General features: G+C 44.1%; 1 protein-coding gene across 8 annotated transcripts in view; it reads left to right on the forward strand.

Annotated features, from left to right (window-relative positions):
• Positions 1-26290, forward strand: part of RBM33 (RNA binding motif protein 33) — a 117018-nt gene that overhangs the window by 49536 nt on the left and 41192 nt on the right. For all 8 annotated transcript variants that reach the window (XM_067747569.1, XM_067747570.1, XM_067747573.1 and 5 more), the window contains 2 exons: positions 407-695; positions 7203-7261. In XM_067747569.1, coding sequence (XP_067603670.1) covers positions 407-695; positions 7203-7261 — 348 coding nt within the window. The remainder of the gene's footprint in view (positions 1-406; positions 696-7202; positions 7262-26290) is intronic.

Here is a 26290-nt window from a genome sequence, read left to right on the forward strand (position 1 = left end):
GCACGTTCTCGCCTGGCTCCCTAGGCTTTCTCAAAGGGGGGCAGGGCTGGCTGTGCAGGGACAGCCCAGGGCAGGTTGTGTTCCGTCCCCAGCGCAGCGCTTGGCTCGCGGTGGGCAGTTTTGATGGTGGAACTGCACTTTTTTTGCTTTTGGAATCCATGCGTGTTATTCTGGGGCTGCGGTTTTCCCTCCTGGCCCTGAGGTCGACTCGTGTTGTCCGGCAGTGGCCCTTACTGTGAGCAGGCGAGCAGCCTATTTATCCTCCTGTTTTACACAAGCTGCTCCTGTAAACTTATTTCTAAGTCGTAACTTCACAGTTCAGTCGATGTGAAATCTGTAAGGCACTGGCTTTTTTTCTTCTGAGCGTTGATCTCTGTGAATGTGTCTCTTTTCCGGTACTCTTCAGGCGCACTCTCCGAGGTTAATTCCTCCTCCACAGCCTCAGCCTCCCCCTCCGCCGCCACCGCCGCCGCCTCAGCAGCAGCCGATCAGAAGTCTGTTCCAGCAGCAGCAGCTCCAGCCTCTGCTTCCCCTGCAGCATCCCCACCATCCCTCCCCTCCTCAAGGGATGCACCTGCCGCCCCAGATTGAGGCCCCGAGGGCGATGATGACCCCTCCTCCTGTGACTCCACAGCAGCCCAAGAACATACACATAAATCCCCACTTCAAGGGGGCAGTGGTGACGCCCGTTCAAGGTACGTGTCTCCGTTGCTGTTGTAAAGTTCCAGGTTCCTCTGGCAGATCATTCTCACGTGCAGGTCTGTAAGGACCACGTGGATTCCCTGACTCTTCCCCCACCACTCAGATGCGTGCTGCCTGGCCAGGCCACGCTCGTCTGCTGCAACACGTGCGTCTCTTGTTGTATCATTCAGTGGCGGGTACTGAGAAGGCACAGTAAATGTAAAGGGCATCAGAGGTAATTGTGGAAGTGCCTGATTGGTGTTCTTCATAAATTCCCAGGTGGGTATGTTTGCAAAGTGAATGTTCCCTTCAGGTTCCACTCGGTGTGCTTGCTTTGAGTTCCAGAGGTACAAACCCATCTTTTAGTTATTAATTCTAAGTGAATAACCTCTTCTGTTATGATTACAGATGCATGTTCCCGAAGCTGGGAAACTAGTTTTGAGCAGTTGATATGGAGCATATCTTCATGCATCTGTTCAACACAGTGTTGATTGAGATCCTGCTCTCCCTGGCATTGGAGATATATTGGTGAACAAAACAGACAGTGCTTTCTGCAGTTGTGACCTGGCTTTCTAGCAGAGACAGTGAGCAGTAAACGTCATAAAATAAGAACGCTGTGTGGCGTGTTAGAGGACAAGCATACGGTGACACACATGTGCAGGGTTGGGGGCATCGGGGTGGGCTTCAGCCTTCCATGGGGTGGTGAGGGCCGGCTTCATTAGGAAGGGAAGAGTTGAAGGTCCAGGAGCTAGTGACATGACTCTTTCGGGGGAGAATATTCCGGGCAGAGGGGTCGGCAAGTACAGGGGCTCTTACTTCTGGTGAGACTATGCCTTTTGTGTTCACGTAACTAAAAAGAGACCATGTAACATTAAAAGAGTGATAAAGGTGGAAAGAAGTGCGGAACCTGGGTCAGGTAAGACCTGGGAACCATCCTGAGAGCTTTGGCTTTTGTTCTGAACGATGTGGGCTGTGATTAGAGCAATTTGAGCAGAGGAATAACATGATCTGGTGTATGTTTTAAAAGGGTTATTCTTGCTGCCGTGTTGAGAGTGGGCTTGTTAGGGTGGCAGGGGTGGAGACCAGGCATTCAGCTAGGAGGTGACCACGGTAATCCAGGTAACAAATGACATGGCTCAGGTGAGGGCGGTGGTGGTGGTTAGGGGTCAGATGCTGGATGTAATTCAAGATGGAGCCGTTGGGCCGGATGAGCATGAGAGGGGAGAAGAGGCGGAATGATGCCGAGGGGGCCTGAGCATTTGAGGGGTGGAGTTGCCTTCACCTGAGAGCCCTTGGGGGAGAGCAGGTTTTGAGGAGCAGCACAGCAAAAGTTCTGTGCTGGAGATGCCACCTGGACGTGCAGGTGGAAGTGTCACGTATGAAGTTACTAGGAAGAGTTGAGACGAGGGGTCTGGGCGCAAAGCAGAGGTGGGGGTTTGTTGGCACAGAGGTGGACCTAGAGTCTGCACCCAGTGGGAGACCCAGGCGTCATCGTGTCGGGGAGACTGAGGCCTGGAGCCTGGGGCCCTCGACGTGATAGGCGGGGGCCCGCAGGGAGTCGGAAACCCAAGGAGTGTAGAGGACGGGGGCAGCAGGGGACCCACTGCTGCCAGGTCGTTGGGGACGGGCTTCAGGCCGCGTGCTGCACGCGGCGGTAGAGGGGTCTTTGGGGTTTTGACAGAGTGGTTTTGGTGAAGTGGTGGCAGTACATGCCTCACTGAGGTGGGTTTGAGAGGGAACGGGCGCACAGAAATGGGAGATGGTTGTACTGACAGTTGTCAAAGGTGTCCTGTTGAGACAGAAGCTGGGGAGTGGAGGTGCTGGGCAGCATTGGCGCCCACTCGAGCTGTGGGTCCTGACCGGAGACCCGGCCGCGTGCTTGCACGCTCTTCTCCAGCCACACTCACCTTTCTGTGTCAGGTGCAGCCTAGACAGAGCTGGACTTGCTGGAGTCCAGGTGTTGGCAAAGCAGTAGAGAAGGCGCTTTGCTCATAATGAAGGGCTGTGGCGTGTATGGTTACAAGGGGCCAGGAGATCTTTGAGGGTCCAGCAGTTGGAGGAGCTGGGGTCCCGGAGGAAGAGGAGTGGAAAGGTAGAAGGTAGTGCGGCAAGAAGGGGGACTCGTAGAGATTGCGTACGGTCGTGGATAATGCCCAGGTCTCAGGTGTGGTGGAGCTGGGACAGAGGCTGGCGGCCGGGCGCCTGGTGGCAGGGTGCTGGAGCCTGAGCATCGCTGCTGAGGCCTGAGACAGGGCTGGTGTTGAAGACGGTGAACTAGGAACTGGACTCTGAGACACAGGAAGGAAAGAGCAGTGGTGTGACCAGTACGTGGGCAGCAGTGGGGGTTCCTGGGCCGTGTTGTCCGATAACATGAGATCCGAATCTGGGGTCTGAAACAGCAGTGAGGACCGAGAAGTATCCCCCACCCCCACCCCCGCTCCAGAGCCAGCGGGAAGAAGGCTGAGGGAGACAAACAGCCTCATCCTTTGGGAGAGTTAGATTTCCATTAGACCAAGAAGGGGAAGAGCTGAGGTCATCACAGCTTCTGCTGATGGTGAACTTGGAATTCGAAAGGGTCAGGAAGTTCCAGAAGTTGGAGAGAGGCCTGAGATAGGACTTGGAGTATGGGAGAAAGCCAGGGCCTGGCGTCACCATGAAACGGTGCTGTGGCCTTGGAGCAGAGGGCTGTGAGGGCAGCTGGCTGGCCGTGGGTGTCAGTGTCCGTGTGTGGCTCTAGGAGTTGCTCTTGTTTTACACACCCAGGAGGGTCAGAGTCGGGTTGGTACCTGTGGGTCCCTGAGCCTCCTGCCCTGGCCCCTTCCCTTGTCCCCATGCTGTGCTGGAGTCACTCGTTGGCCTCACCCCCTCCCAGGGCTCTTAGCTCCCAGGGGCAGGCAGTATGGCTGCTGCACTTAACCTTTGTAGTCCCTGCAGCTAGTGCACCGGTGGCCTGGGTCTCCTTCAGCAGCTGTGGGATGAAGGAACCAGCACACGCTGCGTGAAGGGGGAGGACGACTCATTGGGGAAGCCTGTTCCACAGCGGCTTCCCAAGACATGCAACTGCAGTAAATCTAATTTGTCGAAATAATTTTACTGATGTCAGCATCTGTTACTGTGTATTTCTTTCTAAAATTGAATGGAAAACTGGCAGTTGGTAAGGTGCACAGATTTTCTTTAGCTTAATGAAAATAAACAGTGTTGGAACTACACAGTGGGAAAGCTATAAGGAAACCCCAAGCTGTCCTCTAGGCATGAAAATAGTGTGCCTTGCCAGAGTCAGTTGCCAAATGGGTACAGAATGCAGGCCTTGCATCCCAGTGCTTGTGCCTGATTCAGTAGATACAAGATCAGCTTTCTGACAAGAGTTTTTAAACTCTTAGAACCAGCTAAATGTGTTCTCCTCATGAAGCCAGGCGACTCAGTGCCCCACCCACGTTCCTTCTCTTTAACGTACCTTTGATCTTGAGAACCCTGACACAGGGAGAGAGAGAAATTGCCTTTGCAGGGTATACACTCAGAACACTGTCGAAGCAGTTGTTTATTCGATATTAAATGAACGAGCTTAATGAAATAGAAAGCCGCCGTTATTCTTGAGAGAGGCTGAATGTCTAGTGGTCTCCTGTACATGAGAGAGAGATTAACCCGTGATTCTCAGAGCCTCAGGCAATTAAAAGATATTTTAAAAAACTGTTTTTAGGGCTTCCCTGGTGGCACAGTGGTAGAGAGTCCGCCTGCCAATGCAGGGGACACGGCTTCGTGCCCCTGGTCCGGGAAGATCCCACATGCCCGGAGCGGCTGGGCCCGTGAGCCATGGCTTCTGGGCCTGCGCGTCCGGAGCCTGTGCTCCGCAATGGGAGAGGCCACAACAGTGAGAGGCCCGCATGCCGCAACAACAACAAAAAAAAAACAACTGTTTTTAAAAAATTTAAAAATGTATGTGCACCATTGCCTGATAGCACATATTTTCTTTTCAAGGATGAAGAGTGTTCTATCATATTATAATTAACGAGTTTTGGTGGAAATTTAACTTGTTTTCCAGATTTTCAGTATTAGAACTGTGGTAATGAATTGAAACATTAATCAATTTAGTTCATTAATTCGTGGGACAATATGGGAAATAGATATTAAATATCAAATATAAAGAGTTCAGGGTTCAACTAGAATGATCTGTTAGCATTACAGGTTTTATTTTATTTATTTATTTTAAAAATTTATTTATTTATTCATTCATTCATGGCTACGTTGGGTCTTTGCTGCTGCATGCAGGCTTTCTCTAGTTGCGGCCAGTGGGGGCTACTCTTCGTTGTGGTGTGTGGACTTCTCATTGCGGTGGCTTATCTTGTTGTGGAGCATGGGCTCTAGGCGCCTGGGCTTCAGTAGTTGTGGCACGTGGGCTCAATAGTTGTGGCCTGTGGGCTCAGTAGTTGTGGCACGTGGGCTCAGTAGTTGCAGCTCACAGGCTCTAGAGCTTAGGCTCAGTAGTTGTGGTGCATGGGCTTAGTTGCTCTGTGGCATGTGGGATCTTCCAGGACCAGGGCTCGAACCCATGTTCCCTGTGTTGGCAGGCAGATTCTTATCCGCTGTACCACCAGGGAGGCCCTAGCATTACAGGTTTTAAATTCTCTCCTGTTCACAGTGAAGAAGGAGGCAGATAAGTAGAAGTGTTCTGCTTGCAAACCAGGTCGTGGGCTACGAGGCTTCTGCAAAGATGCTTTGCAAACACGTTGGCAGTCTGACCACGGCCCCCCTGGGTTTGGCTAGATTTCTGATCTGCTTCTATCACACCTGTTCTCAGATGCTCTCTTCTGTCATCTTTTGTTCTTTTTCTCTTCTTTCTCTTTCCTTGCTTTTTACAGTTGATTAAAAAAAAATTGCCAGCTCATCAGAAGGCTTCTGGGTAAGAAATCTATTAATTATGATGGGATTTCTTGCTCTCATCCATCCCCCCTCCCCGCTCCCCCCGAACTTAGAGAAACTTAAAATACTTACCCTTTCATTATGTTGGAATTATTTGATAGGAATTATTGTTTAAATCCCAAGTTTATAAATAAGTGGTACATATTCTTGGAGATCTGTGTATTTTCTATTTGGTAGTTAATTTTAAAAACACTGTCTTTGTATTGTTTACTATGTAGTTTTTTTTCTTCCTCACTTTCATTATAATCTTCTGAGGTCAGAGATACTGTATTAGTTTTTTCTTTCTCCACTTCACAGTCTAATATTTTGCTTCAGGTATATAATCCATGTACCCCAGTGCCTGTTAGCTAGCTGTATAAAATTTTATATTGTCTTGCACAGTGACCCACTGTTACTTTGAAATTTTGACTCATTAGATTAGATTGTCAAGAGGGACGGACTTCTCCCATTTTTACATTTTATCAAAGGAAGTTTCTCTCGGTCTCACTTTTTGGCTTTGGTCAGGCAATTGACACAGGCCCTTACACTGTATCACTTTCAGTTGGACCTGTGGAAGTGTGATGTTAATTAGAAGCTGAGTTACGGAATTCTTTGAGTAATCATAATAACTAAAAAAAAAATTCATCCTTAGCACTCTATTTTTTTTTTTTTTTTTTGTGGTACGCGGGCCTCTCACTGTTGTGGCCTCTCCCGTGGCTCTGGGCGCGCAGGCTCAGCGGCCATGGCTCACGGGCCCAGCCGCTCCGTGGCATGTGGAATCTTCCCGGACCGGGGCATGAACCCGTGTCCCCTGCATCGGCAGGCGGACTCTCAACCACTGCGCCACTAGGGAAGCCCTGGCAGGACGTTTTAATGGAAGATATAGCAGGCTACCATGTAGCAGTCACCACTCGAGTGGGCATTTTTTTTCACCCCCAAAATCAAAATCACTATAAGGCATATGTTTTAAATAGCTTAAACATATCTGATTTAGCCCCATGGTGTGAAACTAGCATCTGGCTTCTTCCCTATGATAAAATGTCTGTTTTAAAATTATTTGGCTCCTTGTTCTTCTGGTAAGTTGATGAGAGTTCAGCCTGTTTAAACACAAAACTAAGACAAGCTAGTAGTCTTGGCATAGCAGGTTTTTGTGTAGGTCATTCTTTGTCACAGTATCCTGGGTGTGTGTGTTTTCCTTTCTCTGCCTGCTTCACTTCCTCCTTCCCTCCTCCTCTCTCTTTCATGATCCTAGAGGATTTGGGTTTAAATTCGTATTTGATTGGAGTCAGAAAATATAACTCGGATTAGATAGCCTGGATAACCTGGGTATGGATGTCAAAAATAAAGTAGGTTTTTTATTGTAGAGGAATAATATCTCCTTTTGTTGCAAAATATTTTAATTCTAAATAAGAATTCACTGTTGAAATTTAAGCTTCTGCTCGTGCTATTGTGTACTGAAGGCGCTTTCCCTTTATGGAATTGTGAAAATATTCAGCACTTAGCTTAAGTGTAAACTTATTATATGTATTATACACATAGTATATATTTTTCATTAAGCTTAATACATTGTACTCCTTTTCTGGTGGGTTTGGATGTGTTTGTAATGAAAGGTGTTTTTCTTGCAGTGCCCTTGCTGCCAGTCCCGAGCCAGCCGAGACCTGCTGTGGGACCCCAGAGATTCCCGGTGAGTAGCAGCTGCCCCTTCTGCTCTGATAGGGATGAGCATGCCTTTATTAGGTAATATTACTATAGCAAATATAAGTGGTTCCAGCTAAGTATAAGTTGAAGGATTTGTAAATATTGACAATAAGTTTTGCAGTGGAAAATGTTTGTTAAAAGCTTAAGGTCAGTGGATTTTTGAGAATGGAATTAATTTTGTTTAACTGTAAAATTGTTGAATCAGGATCATCAGTAGAATGGCTTTCGTCTTAAAGAATATGAATTTTGATTTTATTGTTGCCTCACGTTAAAGTGAAAAAGGGCCTTTATTGTCGTGTGTGTGGGGGAACATGTGCATTTGGGTAAGTACGGGTATGTGTGTGCAATTTTAGGGAATAATGATGAGATGTCTACTTGTTTTTAAAAAAACCCTCAGAAGTCTTCATGAGCCATTGGTTTTATATTTTAAAATGGAGGTTTTCTTTTTAAAATATCTTTAAGAAAAAACACTCCTCCCCACACTTTCCTGTAGTTCCTATAACTTTATCCATTCTTGTAACATGTTTTAAGTAGAAGAAAAATGTCCATTAAATAGTTACATTTCGTTTTACTTGAGTTTTAGGTTTGATGTGTAGTTAGTTCATGGTTTTGTGAAATCAGTGAGAACGTGTTCTCTCTAAGAACAATTTTGAGGAAAAAAGGACCAGACCATAACTTTTTAATGTAGTTTGTATGTAAAACAGGTGTAGTTTTGTTGAGGCTAAACAATCTGATATCCAGGAAAGACCTAAATGACCTATTTGACTCTAGCTTTGATGCTACAGTAGTTACCATAGTTATGTGGGGCATTTAGCAAAAAGGTTTTAATGAAGGATATGTAGATGTGTAATCAGATGATTACTCAAAAAATCAGTATTGGATTTAAGTTTCAGAGTGTTTTTAAGAAAATCCCTTGATTTGTAATTATTATTTATGAATTATGATTTCTGAAACTGCTTCTTACTGGTTTCATACCCTGTATTAGCTAATTTTTAAAAATTACTTATCAAGTTCTAAAAACTAGTTATTTTTAAAAATTAGGTGATGTTTATTGAGTACAATTCTGTATTTGAAGCACTTGTCTAAATAGCTAAGATTTATTAATTGTATTACTCAAGGATAAGCGTGTATGATTTTAGTCATTAGATATATTTCTTTTGGTGAAGTAGTTTAACTGCTAGTTATTGTAAAGCACTGACATTTAAAAAACTGTACTTTTTGCTATTTTCAGGGTTGTGAGCTTCTGCGTTAGAATCCTCATTGGACTTGTGTTTGTGTTTTATTTGCAATATAGCGATAAAACTTGATGTGAAAAAGCAATTGTAGCTTAAATCATAAGGCAATGTTGTATGTAAATATAAAATTAGAATAATCATTTGCAGTTTTTATCTACTTAAAATTTTTGATTGTGCAGATATAATTGTATCTGATACTGGAAGAAGCAAACCTCATAATACTTGAGGATTTTACAAGAGGATAATAAAACAGAATTTCTTTGTGAGAAATTGAACTTATTTTTAAGTTATATTGTACTCTGAGGGTAGTAAATATTATTGAACTGCTCTTGGAAGTTTCTGCAAGGCGTAATGTTTTGTTACTGTTTTTAAGGTGGGATGTGTGTGGGGGTGATGGGAAGGAGTTGGCCTAGAAATTAGTCATGTGTGTGATATAATTTCAGAAATATTTACTGCTGTTTATTATGTATCTTTTATTTATTTACTTATTTATTTATGGCTGCATTGGGTCTTCGTTGCTGTGCACAGGCTTTCTCTAGTTGCGGCGAGCGGGGGCTACTCTTGGTTGCGGTGCGCGGGCTTCTCATTGCGGTGGCTTCTCTTGCTGCGGAGCGTGGGCTCTAGGCACACGGGCTCAGTAGTTGTGGCTCGCGGGCTCTAGAGTGCAGGCTCAGTAGTTGCGGCGTGCGGGCTTAGTTGCTTCGCGGCATGTGGGATCTTCCCGGACCGGGGCTCAAACCTGTGTCCCCTGCATTGGCAGGCGGATTCTTAACCACTGCGCCAATATGTATCTTTAAGCCCCAAATGCTGTTTCTTAAGCTGAAGTTACAGTAAACTTGTGATCTTGAAAATGCAGTGCTCTACTTACTTCTACAATCAGTCTCCCTTAGAGAGAACAGTCGGATTTGGAATCTGTTTTTTAAAAATTACATTAGAGCTGTTACGTTTCTTAATAGTCCATCAAAATATTGTTGGGAAGGGAGAGTAACTCTAGGCCATCTCCTGTCATTTTACGTATGCCAAATTATTTTTTTTAAATATCTTTATGAGTATTAATTTTTAATTTTATGTAATTTTAAAGGTTTCTTTCCATTTACAGTTATTACAAAATATTGGCTACATTCAGCATGTTGTACAGTGCATCCCTGAGCCTGTGTTACACCCAGTCGTTTGTAATTCCCATTTCCGCACCCCTGTATACACCTCCCCGCCCCCGCCCTTAGCTGCTGGCTTGGTCTCCATATCTGTGAGTCCTGCTTCTTTTTGGTTATATTCACTAGTTTGTTGTATTTTTTAGATTCCACATATAAGTGTTATCGTACAGTATTTGTCTTTGTCTGACTTATTTCACTTAGCATAGTGCTTTCCAAGTCCACCCATGTTGCTGCAGATGGCAAAATTTCTTTTTTTTATGGCTGAGTAATATTCCATTGTACATACGTACCACATCTTCTTTACCCATTCATCTGTTGATGGACACTTAGGTTGCTTCCACGTCTTGGCAATTGTAAATACTGCTGCTGTGAACATTGGGGTGCATATATCTTTTCTGAGTAAAATTATTTTTTTCTTGGAATATTACTCAGCCATAAAAAGAAACAAAATTGAGCTATTTGTAATGAGGTGGATAGACCTAGAGTCTGTCATACAGAGTGAAGTAAGTCAGAAAGAGAAAGACAAATACCGTATGCTAACACATATATATGGAATTTAAGAAAAAAAATGTCATGAAGAACCTAGGGGTAAGACAGGAATAAAGACACAGACCTACTGGAGAATGGACTTGAGGATGTGGGGAGGGGGAAGGGTGAGCTGTGACAGGGCGAGAGAGAGGCATGGACATATATACACTAACAAATGTAAGTTAGATAGCTAGTGGGAAGCAGCCGCATGGCACAGGGATATCGGCTCGATGCTTTGTGACCGCCTGGAGGGGTGGGATAGGGAGGGTGAGAGGGAGGGAGACGCAAGAGGGAAGAGATATGGGAACATATGTATATGTGTAACTGATTCACTTTGTTATAAAGCAGAAACTAACACACCATTGTAAAGCAATTATACCCCAATAAAGATGTTAAAAAATTATTTTTTTCCTTTTCTGCTAATAGATTATACTTGGATTTTTGTCAATGTAGGTATAGTTTTGTGACCATTTAGTGAGTTTCTCCTATGCAGAATGCTCTGCACAGAGCTAGTCCTTAAACTCTAAAACGTATAAGCATAGGTCACTGAAGTCTAACAGCACTGTTGTGGCTTAACAAAGCCCCTTGGCAATTTCTTACTGATGGCAGTGTGCCCTGCAGGCTCTTTCTTGGTACTTTTCCGTAGGGGACTTCAGTCATTATTTGTTAAACTGAATTTTGCTTTGTAAAATGACTATACACACACACACGTGCATGCGAGCACGCACACACACACACGTTGGTAAAACATGTTAGGAAACCTAACTTCAGTTTCATCATAGGGTCTGTTTGAATCAGTGTACTTCCTTGGCACACAAAAAGGTTTGAATTATACAGAAATGTATTGAGCAAAGCAAAGCTGATTTTGATCTTGTCTTTCCCCAGCCTAAGCCCCCTTTATGAATTCCCATTGCTTCTAGAGTAGGTCATGCTCTTGTTGACAGCTTCATACTTGTATTGATGTAAGGACCCGATTCATGTCTGTACAGAGTCCCAGGCATCCTGTGTCTTGTGGAGATGACCTGACTCCAGGCCTTGTGCACAGAAGTCCAGATAAATAGTTGTTAAATAAGTGTATACAGGGATTTAATGTTGAGTTATCTTGCTATTTATTAGGAACCTACATAAAATTAATAGTGTAGAGAAGGGGTGTATACTTTAATTTTTTACTTTTTGTTGTTTTCAAGAATACATAAATGATTTTGCACAGTAGAATTACATTATCCACATTTAACTATACAAGAATTCAGCTCTACCCGGTTGACTAAAGAGTGAAAAAGGCAGGCAGTAGACAGAAGTACCACTAGATTTCCCAGTTTTAAAGGGATTAGGATACAGTTGGTATTAATGCTAAGATATTCCTTCTCTTCCCCAACACTGGTAAACTTTACTTTGTTAATGGTCCAGTTTGTTTGGCAATTTTGTGAAAACTTGAGAACTAGTATGAAAACTTGAGAACTAATATGCCTAGAAATTGTAAGAACTAGTAAGAAAACTTGAGAACTAGTATGCCTAGAAATTGTACTAAGTGATAACACATCCAGTTTTTTAATTAAACAATCACAGAGGACTCTAGACAACCTAATATGAAACACAATTTTTTTACAGAATTATTCAGTTATTTTTTAAAATCACAATCTTAGACCAAAATATGGTATTCTAGGCTATGCTTAATGTAGCAATACTAATATTTTTATTTCCTGTTAATGAATTTTATTTACAGAATTGAATAAACAGTTTCTGAAACAAAAGTTTGAATGTCAAAATAATAAATATCATAAGAAAAGGATTCCTTATTTTTGATCATTTTAGAAAATACTGCTTAAGCTTTTAAGCTCGCTGCCAGCACTTCTTTTGTCATGTTAGTCTTTGCATCCAGATGGGATTTTTTTCCCCCTTCTTCCTTTGTTTATGGAATGTAGTGAAGTGCTTTGTAATTTATGTTTCTAAAAATTAGATTCACGTATTTAATTTTAGTTACAGATATAGCCATTAGTGCTTTCTTCTCACTTAAGCTTTTATTCCCAGGACTATTTTAATTTTTCATATCAGAGTTATGAATCTTTTTTGGAATCGTAAGTATGTCTCAGTTGATAGCAAGCATATCAGAGAATGAATCTTTTTCATACTTATTTTCATATCAGAATATTAATCTGCTGAATGTAAAATGTACCTTAGAAATAGCGACTACTTGCAAGAGCAGATTGGCACAGGAAGGAAGCATGTGCCTCAGGAGATCAGGGGGCCATCGAGTGACTGTTCGTCCTTCCTCCATTTCAGCTCCTTCTCTTCTGCCCCATCCTGCCATCTAGCCGCCTACTTGCCCGCAGTCCACTCCTGAAGCATTTTTTTCATGCCACGACCTTTTAGTGTGATTTCACAGGACACTTGTGGTTTTCTCGTGTGTGTGTGTGTGTGTGTGTGTGTGTGTGTGTGTTTGTTTTTTTTAAAAATAAATTATTTCTTCATTTTTGGCTGCATTGGGTCTTCGTTGCTTTGCACGGGCTTTCTCTAGTTGCGGCAAGCGGGGGCTGCTCTCTGTTGCGGCGCGCGGGCTTCTCATTGCGGCAGCTTCTCTTGTTGTGGAGCACGGGCTTTAGGCGCACGGGCTTCAGTAGTTGTGGCACGTGGGCTCGGTAGTTGTGGCGCACGGGCTTAGCTGCTCCGTGGCATATGGGATCTTCCCAGATCAGGGATCAAACCCATGTCCCCTGCATTGGCAGGTGGATTCTTAACCACGGTGCCACCAGGGAAGCCCTCTTTTTTCTTTTGTTTTTGCAAGGGAGCGAGGATGGGGAGACTAGTTTACCTTTCTGCAAGTCAGCTTCTGTTTTTGTGTCTATCTGAATTCTGTTTTCAGTTCCATGTTCTTTGTTGACATATTAGTTTAATAGATCTCTCTTTCCACAAGGCTGTTCCTGATGTTTTTGTCATTAAAGTTTTAAGTCCTTTCCTTATCCATAAGTATGGCTATCCAGTTATGTATTTGTCCTCAAAGAGATGTTTGTTGTTTTTAAACTTTGTCCACTTGAAAAAGCAACTCTGAAGTGTTGATTAATAATATTTTTAAAGTGTTTTCAGTGTCAGGTAAGCATACATATGAATTTCAGGTAACTCACATTGTGAAGATTCTTGACCTAGGCTATTTTAAAACTATTTAGTCATTCATTTTGCCTTGGTGTTTCTGGTAAATGCTGCTATTTCAGGGTAGCCAATTAAATACTGAGTAATTTGGCTACTGAATAATTTCCTAGTGATCTTTGTTTAAATGAAAACTAAATATTATGTTTAAAAAAGACTACCATACTAAGTTTAAATTAGTCTCCTTAGTGATTACCTTATTAGGTAGACCCGATAAATGAGATTTCCATTTGTGTTTACTGTGTAGTTATAGCACCTCACAGGTAGGTCTGACTGCACTGTGTTTCCATGTAACGAGGATGCATGGTATCAGGTGGTGGTGATTGACACTTCTTGGATGTATTTTATATGGCATTTCATGCAAATCATGTTTGATGAGACTGCTGCATCAAATTACATTTCTCTCTGATTATAGCCCTTGCAGATGTGAGTCCAGACTTTGTTCCGTCTAGGAAAAAGAAGTCTTTCTTTTGAACCCTTGTTTTTACAACTTGCCTGCAATGCCTTGTAATTATTAGCACTTAAGATGGGTAAGAAATGCTGGACATTTTCTCTTACCAGATCTCTGAGTAGTAGCAGGTGAATGTGGGAGGAGGTCCTTCCCCCTGTCAAACATTGTCAGGCTTGCAGCAAGAGAATGCGTTTTAAAATGCAGGTGACATAATACCCAACATCCTCCATTTGCTAGTGGGTTTCTGATTAATCATGATTACCATACATTATCATACCATCAGATTTAATCATATCAGTGCATTCCCATCTGCAGCAGTAACAGGAGCAGCTAAGCACTGTGGTAACAGCTATTAAATATGGTGGTTATAAAATTCAGTGCCCTGTTGACTTGCTGTCCTGTCAGCAAGTGTTGTGTGCGTTGGGTGGAGAGAGGGTGGTGGGCATCCACACCAATAACTCGAAGGCCAGGGAATACTCATTGAGATCATAAAGTCCAGCCATTAAGTCACAGTGTAAAAACTGCATTGTAAAAGTGTGATGCACTATTTTGTTTCATTTTTGGCTAAGTAAAACTGTTACATTGAATTGAATACCTTTCATAAATCCTCCCAGATACATAGTGCCATTCATTGTATAGTAGACTTGAACTTTGAGTATGACTTGCCCATCTGTAATTTAATAACTCAGCCAATGAAATGTTGACAATAACACAAAGTTTCAAAGTCTTAGAACTCCTTCCATGCCAAGAAAATCTCTGTCCTGTTTTTACTGATTTGTCCTGCAAAGCACACCAATTTTTTTTTAATGTTTATTTTTCCAGGAGTCCTTGAAGGTCCATAGTTCTGTTTAAACTTTGAAAGTGGCCCTATTTTATTTGAAAGCACCTGAAAGCACTTCTTCCAAAAGATGTGAATTTTTTTAAACTTTAAAAATTTTGTCCTTTTGATGTACACTCTGATTTTTAACAAATACATACGGTTGTGTAATCACTACAATTAAGATAGAGAACAGTTCCGTCTCCCCAGAAGACTTCCTTGTGCTGCCCCTTTGTAGGCAGCCCCTTTCCCCACCCCAGCCCCTGGCAACCAGTGATCTGCTTTCTGCTCCTCAAATTGTGGCGCATGAATGGAACCACATGGCATGCTTCATTTCGAGCCTGGCCTCGTGCTCCCAGCACAGTGTATTTGAGGCTAGACCATCCCTTTTGTCGCCCTTGCCAGTGGTTTGTCCTTTCTTATTGACCAGCATTATTCCATTGTGCACATATAGCCCAGTTTGTCTGCCCAGTCACCATTTGGACATTGGAATTTTTTCTGGTCATAGTTGTCAGTGAATAGTTGGGAGGTGGGGATTGTGGGTCATACGGTAGGTATATTGAGATGAGAATTTTGAGACAGACTGTGCTTTCAGTCGATAGAGCTGATACCGCTGCTTTGCTTTCTTAGTCCTTCATTGAATGAGGAAATACCATCTTCCTAGAGCATATACTATTGACGACCAGTGGGAAATGAAGAACATTATTGAGTGATTACAATATTCCAGATTTTGCTCAAAGCTTGTGTTCAACAACCTCATGAAGGTACCATTTTCTCCACTTTACAGATAGGGAAGCTTTGAGTCTTGGAAAGATGAAATCGCTCAAGTTCACATAGCTGGGTGCAGGAGGTAGGATTTGAAGCAAGGCGACCTGAGTCTCTTAATCGTGCTGAACCTTCTCCCTTTCTCTCTGAATATTAAAATGCACCTCAGTAAACTGGGTAAAAATAATTGGATCTGGTAAGATGCATCATAACTGTAAGATTGTGGCTGTCAGGAGTGCTGAGGTGGAGAAGTTTACCACGGTAGGGCCTGACGTTGTGTGAGCTTGTTTCCGGAGGGGAGTGGCGGGGGGCGAGGTATAGGGATAAGAGGTTGTTTGATTTATGAAAAAGTGTAAACAGTCTTCAGTAGGTTCATCAGAAACAGTATTTTGTACTAAAGTAACAGTGTTATAACTTGCAGTGCCTGCTCTAGCTTCACCGCTTGAACCAGTAACCTTAAATACCCTAGCGTATTTAAGTTCATGTGGTGTCCTCCTCTCTCCCCCACCACCTCCAGTGTGAAACCTAGCGCTTGCTGCTGGGTATATGGTGCTTCAGAATGTTAAGAATGCGTCTGCAAATACACAAGTACCTTCTAGGAAAATGAATGTAGGTATTTAAACAAGGCATAACCTGAAAGAAAAAAATCTATGGAAAATACTGAAATAAGAGGATTAACGTTGTGACAACGGGCTGTAATTCTAATTACGTCGGGGGTCACTAGTGGTCTTGATTCTTTGCACTTAACCCATCATTTAATCAGAATTAACTGAGAGGCATTCTCAAGTGTCTGTTGGTTTCTTATATAGTTCTTTGCATTTTAAGTGAGATTAATAAACGAAAACATGTTGTAGCGGAGGCTGTAATTTATTGAAAGATTCATGAAGTTTCAATGACATTGTTAAGGTATTCAATTAGTCTTATTAAAATATACCAACTGACCCTTTCAGGGAAGCTGATAAGTCACATAATAGCTGTTAGAGCCTCTTTATTCTTTGCATTATACGATTAACTTTGTGCTAAGCAATTTATGCAAAGTTTTCATCTTTCTTTTTCTGTAACTGAAGTTATCAGTTCTTCCTGAATAGGATTAACATAGATAACATCACATAATTAACAAGAGATGCAAAAAAGAAAGTACAATTTGTATAAGAATTATATGGGAGAATGATAATTTCTTACCTTGGACTTTTAAAGGGATAAAGCAAAAAAAAGCAAAACAGAGCAGTTATTTGAAAGGATTATGCTAGCTTTTTCTTTCAAAAGGCAGAATTACGGTAGTCCTAAAAGTTCTGTTAAGTGAGGTATTTACAGCTCACTAACAGTCTTAAAATAGTTCTTCATTTTCTAGAGCGAGTTGGTCATTTATTATCCTTTCTACTTGTGAAATGGCAGGTGCTATTACATGAATGATCGCATCAAGAGAATTTAGGTAGTGAACGCCAGACTCAGGAACGGCCGTTTATTCAGCATTACCTGAGGACAGGCTGGCCGCAGCGGAAGCAGTGCGCGAGGGGAGAAAGAGCATTTATAGACCACAAGTCAGTGTAACTTTGGATAGTTGTTTAACTCTGTAAACCTGAGTTTCTTCATCCCTTAAAGGAAAGGTTACTGGTTCTGCCTGATTCTTGCACTGTATTTATGAAGGAAACTTGGTTTATCAGTCAGGATGTGAATGAGGCTGCAGGTAACGCAAAACTCAGTTAACAGGGAGTTAACAAACTGAGTGTCATATTCTTTGCATAAAAATAAAGTTTTTCTGGGTGGGTACAGCAGTTCTGTGTTGTTACCAGAGATCCGTTTTTTTCCCCTACCCAAGTTTCAGGCTGAAAGAGGAGGAGGGTCAGGCAGCCCCTAGTGAGCCTTCCCGGAGCCCCTGTCCAGCTGTGCCAGCTCGCCTTGTCCCAGGCTGGGGTCGGTGGTCTTCTAGCTGGGCACAGTGTTGTCCTTCCGTTACTAAGGAAGAAGTGAGAACTTATACTAGATAAGCAATGGGAAGCCTTTTCCATGTGGCTAAAACTTGTGGTCAGAACTTAAGTTGTGTAAATCGAGAAAAAGAAAGTGACATCTGTGTTCCAAACAGAACAGAAGACAATGAGGAAAAATGGTACTGTGAGCTTAATGATACCTCCTATCTGTTAAGTGTTTACTTCATAAAGCCAATACTGACAGCAGTCAGCAAGCGGCTTCTAGGACCTTAAAGCGGAAAATTTTTCAGTTTGTTTACATATTCAAGACTCTCAAGTTCTGTTATCCATTGAGGCAAATGGAGGCAACTAGGGGCCCGCTTATCTTCCCAGATGGTTTCTCCCTAGTGTCCGGCATGGTCTGACATCGCCAGAGAAGTAGCCGTTGTCACTGTGGTTTATTTCATGTATCAGCCATTGTCTTTCTTTCGGAATAATACCGTGTATTATCTGCCCTCTTCTTTCTAATCCTCTTACGTAGGCATTTGCCCTCTTGGAAACGGGCTTCTTCCTCGTTGGATACGCTGCGTTTATCATTAAAGCTGTCTCTTTGCCAGTGTCGGCCTCCCTCATTTGTACACCTCAGGGTGGCTTTCAGCTTCTTGGGGGCCTGCGGGTTAGCTGCCGTGATCTTAGCTGGCACCCGCTGCCTTCCACCTGGCTGTCCCAGGTTCCCACACCTTGCTAGTGTCACTTAGTTTCAAGGTTAAGCCCACAAAACCCCTCTTTTTCCATTCTTATTCTATTGAGCCAACTTCCAAAGCCAGAAATTTCCTTGTTTACTCAGCTTGAGTCAGCTATTTCTTTCTCAGCTGTAGATAGCATCTCTGGTCCTCCCTCCTTTATCAGTCTCTCAGGTTGATCAGATAAGAGCTGCTCATTTGTATTAGCCATTCAGGCCAGTGGAATGTCCATGGCTGTCTGACTTGACTGGATTTAGTATTTAACTGGTTTTCTTAACTCTAAAGCGCACACACACTCTCACGCACTTACATATACATATGTGATTGTAAGACACTGAGACAGATAAGGGGATGTGAAAGTAAGTCCCTGCCGTTTGCTGTTCGCGGCAAGCAGTAGATAGCACGGTGGGTCCGAGTTCCCTGCTCTGGCCATAGGTGACCTGTGCTTTCTAACCTTGTGCTTTGTGCAGGTGATTTAAGTGCTCAAAAGATTTCTGTGAGCACAATAGCTCCCTCGTAGGGCTGTTGGCAGGATTGAGGGAGATAGCAGAGGCGCTCTCTGCAGAATTGGCAGCAGCAGCAGCAGTGTGGGTTGAGCCTTAGGTGGGCAGCAGCAGGGCCCGGGAGGGGCATTTGGGGTGCCCAGGACTAGGTAAGGGCGCAGGGGATGCAGGACAGGAAGGAGGCGGAGCCCCCAGGGTAAGGTGTGGTTTCAGGTGAAAGTCCCCAGCCCTGGCCTGATCCCCAGAGGGTAGGGCTTTGGGGCGTAAGTTGTCCATCCTGGGGCAGAGGGCAGAGTGCGTGGCCATGTCAGGCAGTCCTTGGCGAAGGACGGCATTTGCAGCACCTGGGGCATGTGGTGCTGGCCCAGTGAAGGAGACTCGGCGATGGCCCCAGAGCGTCCAGCGTGGGAGTATCAGCCAGAGTGGACTGACTTCACAGCGCCACCGGGATGCCTATTTCTTGCTCAGATCACCCTCTGGGCATCTTCCTCTGGCCCTCAGGGGCCTCTCTCTCCACCCTCTGGCAGGTGGGGAAAGAGGGAAGATTATTCACGGGAGGTTGTCTTTCAGTGACCGGGCCTGGAACCAGCCCACATCACTTCTGCTCACACGCCATCTGCCAGGAACTTGGTCATGAGGCCGTATTGGCTTCATTCATGTTACAGGTGCATTGTTCTTCAGTTGGATCTACAGGCAAGGTGGGGACACTGGCCTGGGCTGTGTTCCTTAACAGCAGTGCTGGAAGTATACCCTACCCACTTTCCACTTCAGTTTCATTCTTCAGGGAACAGCCCTCTTCTCTACAATTAGGGACGTGGTCATACGGTGAGGATGAGAGTCTCCGGGTTCATGTCACCTTTCCTGTCTAATTATATTACGTCATTACAGGACAAGTTGCAGCAAATTCCCTCCTACAGTCATTAGGTTGCAGAGTCCGGCTCTGTCGGTCTTGCCTGCTCCCTGGTGCTGCTGCCCTGTCTGTGCTCCGAGTGCGCTCGGCTCGTGGCCTTGGGGCTGGTCGCTGGTGCCCTGGGCAGCACAGTCCACCCTCCTCTGCTTGCTTCCTGGGGCTTTCAGCCGCTGCCTGACCGTGTGCTTCCTGGGCAGCCGGTTGCTGGGCGTGCTGTGGCATTCTCCATTAGATGTGGGGCCTGGCTCCCCTCACCTTGGAGTACGGCAGTTCATCCATGCCTTACGTGTTATGGGCGTCTTTGTGCCCAGCTGTGTGCCGAGCGTGGAAGCGCACTGGTGAATGAAGCAGTCGTGGTCTCGGCCCTCATGGCTCTGTGGGTGAAGGGTAGAGAGAGGCGGGGGTGGACTTGAGGGAGATTTAGGAGGTAAAATTACTAGGACTTGGTAATACCTGTTCTGTGAAGGCTTTCTGGTTTGAACTCAGAATGAGAGCACAGGAAGGAGACCTGTGCTGATTTGTCTTTCACCTTACAAGGAAACACGTTAATTGTCAGAAGCTGATATGTTTATTAATTGTAACTATATTATCATTATATCAATATAATATACTATATATTATATAATAGAGGGTCATTTGGAAGTAGGAATAAAGTTCTAGTTAAATATTACTGATGGAGAAAGAATTCCGGGGCTTTGTTCAGTATTGCTGACACTTGAATGCCTGTGTATATGCAGTTAGCACATGGATGATTAGTAAAAGGGAAGAAGGTTTGGGGAAGAGATGAAAATCGTAATATTAAAATTCCAGAGGGGGCAAGATTTATGATCCCCATGTATCTTCAGTTTAATACCAAAAAATGTCTTTAGAAGCTAGGAATATTCAATATAATCTCCCAGGAAATCTGAAAGTGCTTAGAGACCCAAGAAGTAATGTACCTAGTTCTCAGGCAGCTTGAAATTATCAGTCTCTCTTTGAGTTTATTCTTGTAACTCAGTGACTTTTTTTTTTTAACTTTTAAAAAAAATTAATTTATTTTTGGCTATGTTGGGTCTTTGTTGCTGTGCACGGGCTTTCTCTAGTTGTAGTGAGCGGGAGCTACTCTTCGTTGCCGTGCACGGGCTTCTTGTTGCGGTGGCTTCTCTTGTTGCGGAGCATGCGTTCTAGGCGTGCAAGCTCAGTAGTTGTGGCTCGTGGGCTCCGTAGTTGTGGCTTGCAGGCTCTAGAGCGCAGGCCCAGTAGTTGTGGCGCATGGGCTTAGTTGCTCCGCAGCATGTGGGATATTCCTGGACCAGAGCTTGAACCCGTGTCCCCTGCATTGGCAGGCGAATTCCTAACCACTGTGCCACCAGGGAAGCCCCCTACTTCCTTTTAGAAAAGGATGAAGGGGCTAAGGGGCGAATACTTTACCTGATCTCAGCCTGTGGCAAAGTAAAAATCAAAATTTATCAGACTTTCTACTTACAGTGGAGGGAAGCCAGTCTACTTTTCCACTTATATTTTGCCTTATCTGTAATGAGAAAACCTATCTTTGGGCGGACTTGAAATTAACTGTCTAATGGAAGGAGGAAAAGAAGGTTATAAAGAGCCCTGTTGCAGCAGCCACGTGACCAGTGCCGGTCAGAGCTTCATCAGCAGAGGGCGAGGCTTGTGGCACTAAAATGCACTCATGGAATTTACAAATAACTACAGATTTCAGAAGAAACCGAGTACTTTCCCAGCATGATGCGAGCCTGCTAAGAAAAGTGGTAATAAATATCGGGGCTTCACATGTTAAATAATGAAGAAAGCTGTGTTTATTAGTCAAGACAGAAAAGTCAGGAAGCTTCTCCAGGCTTCTTCCAATTGTGAGCAGAGTCAGGGAAGTAAGACAAAGAGAGTCTGTCACTCCCTGGCTTCCATGAAGCTGAGTGAAGGAGCAGTTCTGGAGTCATTCTTATGGGGCTGAGTTCTGCCTTCTAGGTACTGGCAGTGCCGATGTCAACACTGTGCAAAACCCCATGTGTCCTGCAGTGACCCACACCGGACGGAAGTGGAAGTGGGCCGAGCTGGGGTGCAGGAGCAGTGCTGGACTGGGGCCTGTGATCACAGTGCTTCTGAACAACAGAGGTTAAGTTTTGCTTTACCCCTTATGGGAATCGGCGAAACGTTCGTAAGTTAGTAAGAGTTCCCACAATGAGTGATGCTGCTTGCTAGCTATTCATACAACACAGTACTGAAGGGCTAAGTGGAAATAGCCCCAAAGGACTTTCCCTCTTTCTCAGAAAATGCGTTTTACTCTTCCCGTCTTCCTTTCTCCCCGTGTCTGTCCTTTTTTGTCAACTTGTTAGCATAGTGGTGACTGATACAGCTAATGAGTTTATGAGTCCTGAAGTATGCTGACTGTAGTTCAGATTGAAAGCTTGTCAACAAATTAGTAGTGTATTTCAATTGCTGTTATAAGTCAGCATACTGTTCCTATCTTTTAAGTGAAAAATCTGACCAAATGCAGTAATAGAATGAGAATTAAAATTTTTAACAAATAGACTGCTGCTAAAAATTAGCAACAAACACATGATTCATGCCAGAAAATTCTCTGTAGTTGTAGCTGAATGAAAGTGGAGGGGACAGAAAGGAAGCGAGAACGCAGAGAGCACTGTTGGCCCCGGGGGTGGGGGGCGGGGGGAGAGGGGAGGGGGACTCCTGACGGGGGGGTGGGTAGGAAGCATCTTACCTGGTAGGAGGGTGAGAGAGGGCAGGTCAGGAGGCTGAGGGACTAGAAGATGCTCAGAGAAGGGAGAATGTCCTGGGCAGTGGGAGGGCTGACCAGGAGGAGGGGAAACTGTGAGGGACCTTGCTGGGCCCATTAAGAGTAAATAGAAACTCGGCTTCCCTGGTGGCGCAGTGGTTAAGAATCTGCCTGCCAACACAGGGGACACGGGTTCGAGCCCTGGTCCGGGAAGATCCCACATGCCGCGGAGCAGCTAAGCCTGTGTGCCACAACTACTGAGCCTGCGCTCTAGGGCCCGTGCGCCACAACTGCTGAAGCCTGCGAGCCTAGAGCCTCTGCTCTGCAACAGGAGAAGCCACTGCAATGAGAAGCCCGCGCAGCGCAACGAAGAGCGTAGCCCCCAGAGAAAGCCAGCGCGCAGCAACGAAGACCCAACACATCCAAAAATAAATACATACATAAATAAATATTTTTTAAAAAAGAGTAAATAGAAACTTAGAGTGAGTCTGATTCAGCATACGGAGAGTATCACCCAGCAGTACTCAGCATCCCGTAGAGAAGCGGGGCGCTGGGGCCCACGTGCATGCAGGGTCTCCTGAAACAGTGTGGCTGCAGGACGGACGGGTCGGTGAGAGAGTGAAGGAGGGACAGGAGAAAATGAAGTTTGTATAATGCGGGCTTACGAGAGGGCTCACGTTTTGGCTGAAACAGAAGTATAGAGTGAACATTTCCTGAAGAAATCAGTAGTATATGGAAGTTTGTGTGGGATGTGATGGTTTCCAGAATTCACGTTCTAGACGATCATGTTCATATCTAAGTCAGGGGAAAGTATGGTTTTTAAAATCCCCAAATTTAGTCTTTTTTTTTTTTTGCGGTATGCGGGCCTCTCACTGTTGCGGCCTCTCCCGTTGCGGAGCACAGGCTCCGGACGCGCAGGCTCAGCGGCCATGGCTCACGGGCCCAGCCGCTCCGTGGCATGTGGGATCTTCCCGGACTGGGGCACGAACCCGCGTCCTCTGCATCGGCAGGCGGACTCTCAACCACTGCACCACCAGGGAAGCCCAACCAGATTTAGTCATTTTGACAAGGTTTATACCATATGGGATGAAATTTCCCCTACCTCATTTTAACTTGTTTTTCTTGGGTATTGAAATCTGTGATTAAAAAACAAAGAATGGTGTCACCTTGGACACATTATTTAATGGCCTAAGTTTCGATTTCCTTGGCTGTGAAGTAAGACACCGCCCCCCCCCCCCCCCCCCGATGTCACTGTGCTGTGCGTTCATGAGCTCAGGTGGTCAGGGGCTCTGCACAGGGCCTGGCGGGCAGTGCGTGAGCCACAGGTGGGGGAAGCTGCTGCCGTCACGCCTGGGTCCTCATTATTTCTTACTGTGAAGCAGATGCTCATGCTGGCTTCACAAGGTTACTTGTGTGAATTACGTGCCAGTTGCTGCCGTCGTTATCCGCTGTGCGGTGGAAGTGTGTCAGGAGCATGGGCTTGCACACACACAGGCTGAGAATCCTTGTGAGTAGAAAGGATCATCTCCCGCTCCGGTTGACGGTGCCCAGACCTGAGCCTTGGTTCAGGCTTCGGCCTGGGTTCTTACGCGGGTCCCGAGTCTCTCACCAAGCTCCCCCAGGGCTGTCAGACCAGCCAGAGAAGCAAGAGAATTGACACTGAATCCAGGTGACTACACCAAGTAAGCACCCACTGAGTCCCAGCCCCTGCATTTCGCCAAGCCATCATCCCCCAGGTCTCCCTGTCCTGCCTGGCGCTGTCCTGATGCCACCCCGTGCCCAGCTCAGCAGACGGACCTGCAGGTTGCTGGTTGCTCCAGCGGTGGCCCAGGTTCACAACTCGGTCTTTCAGCTTGCCACCTGATTCTCAGAACACGGACGGGCCTGAAGTCCTTTCCTGGTGCAGCAGTCCCCCTGCTGTGGGGCAGTTCCATACCCAAGGGGCTTTTCTGAGGCTTCGTGGTGCCGTTCGCTCCCTGGCTGGGATCTACCCCACCAAACCCGTATCCAGGCAAACCCTGCCCTAGTGACCTGATGCAGGCTAACATACACCTGCTTGTAAGTGATCGCAGCTCAGGTATTTGAAGAGAGCTATCGTTTCTTAATACACTTTAAAGGCTGAAAATGTTTTCTGTCTTCAAGTAGGTGTTAATATTTTACTATTTGTAAGCTAAAGCCTCATGAAAAATACATATATTTCATTTTTAAAAGATTTTAAATTTCAGTGATTTCTTTTACCTTTTACATCCCATAGCTTGTTTTAGGCTGTGGTGATATTAATGAATCTTATCTGTCCCTTCTGTATTTATCTATTTGAAACTCCTTCTTGGTGTTCCCCCCTCCAGAAGAGGGACAGTCAGGTATACATCAAATTAGTTTAAGGAAACAAGCTGTATAGCTGAAACCAGGTTTTACTTAGGTGAACATTGCTAATTTATGTAGTCAAATTGCATGGATTGGAGGCAGCGTGACCAGTCAAACCTTGCCACAACCCAGAGGGCAGACAATTTTCAATTTTATTTTCTGGGCCACTCCACGAAAAATGGTTTAAACATTAAAAAAAAAGACTGGGGACTTCTCCGGCAGTCCAGTGGTTGAGAATCCATGCTTCCACTGCAGGGGGCACGGGTTCGATCCCTGGTCAGGGAACTAAGATCCCACGTGGCACTGCCAACAACAACAAAAAAAATGACTGAACCTTGATGGCTAATTTGTTATCATCCAGAAAGTTTTGAAATATGTGTATACATGAGGGAAAAGGCCTGTAAAACTATACACAGGATACTAATGCTATATTTTATAAAGAAATACTTCATTAATAAATGTTCTTTTTAAGTTACCTGGCAAAATATCCATGCAAATGCACACCACGTGTTTCATCGGCTTCACATAAAAATAAGAGTAGTTTCAAAACGAGGAAAGAACGCGGCAGTGAAAGACAGAAGGCAAGTCCATCGAAACTCCTAGTGCAGATGTGATCAGTACCAATGTCGGATAGCCGATGCTGTTAGAAATGTGTTTTTCGAGCGTATTATTACCATAGTAAAAAGTAGTAAATATTGAAGAATATCCATATCAAAGCATCATATTAGTAAAGTCTCAAATAAACATCGCGATAAAATGTATGCATTTGTTAGGGGTCAAAAGCTTTTGGTTTAGTGTGAGTGTGTACAGTATGTATTCTCAGTTATAAATCCAACATTTCTCTGATGTTGTTTGCTTCAGTTGTATCTTAATTGATGCCTTTATCTAGAGTGAGAAGTGATGTTCCCTAATGTCAGATGTCAAACACTGGTGGGGTGAGAATACCCTTGATTTCACCTAAACTGGTAGACACAGACTACAAGAATTTAAGCTTTGCAACTTTCTGATCCATATGTTTCAGTACCATGTGTTTTTATGAAGATGTAACATTTGTGTGTAAATCTAATTTCGTTAATGTTATATAGCCAGTGGTCATATGGGTTTGTGGTGTTTATTGTGTTCATTTTGCATTATTCTTACAACACTGTGGATAGAGCAGACCTTTAAAGAGAGAAGGAAGGCAAATGTAATTTGCAGAAGCATTTTCAGTGTTATAATATGATGTCACATTTAGAAAGAACAGCTAATTCGTAATAAAATGACAGAAAAGTCATTAGAATTTTAAGTTTATGAGAAGGAAGTGTGGTTTTTGAAAGTTGAGAAATACTTCAAAGAATGAGGTGTTATTAAATGAATATTATTTTGATGATACAGTATGTATAATCAATGAATTTCTGGATAAAGAAGTGAAAAAAAGTTGTGAGGCTTTCTTAAGTAAATGTGGTGTTTTAAAAGAATCTCCATAAATGCTTGAAAGGCCAACTGAAAAATGAAGTAATTTTTCAAAATTGAGGTATAGTTGATTTACAATATTAGTTTCAGGTGTACAATGTAGTGATTCAAAATTTTTATAGATTATACTCCATTTAAAGTTACTATAAAATATTGGCTAAAAAGTGAAGTAATTTGTCTTTGTAGAGTTCTACTGGTAACCTGCAGTTATGGAAAAACGGTAATCTGTTTTAAGAGTTCAGAATTTTTAGCCAATGGAATCTGACTGTATTATTTCTTTTGTAGCAATGTGGTTTCTTAAACATTTCACATTTTCC

The sequence above is a fragment of the Pseudorca crassidens genome, chromosome 8, assembly GCF_039906515.1.
Source record: "Pseudorca crassidens isolate mPseCra1 chromosome 8, mPseCra1.hap1, whole genome shotgun sequence".
Classification (NCBI taxonomy): domain Eukaryota; kingdom Metazoa; phylum Chordata; class Mammalia; order Artiodactyla; family Delphinidae; genus Pseudorca; species Pseudorca crassidens.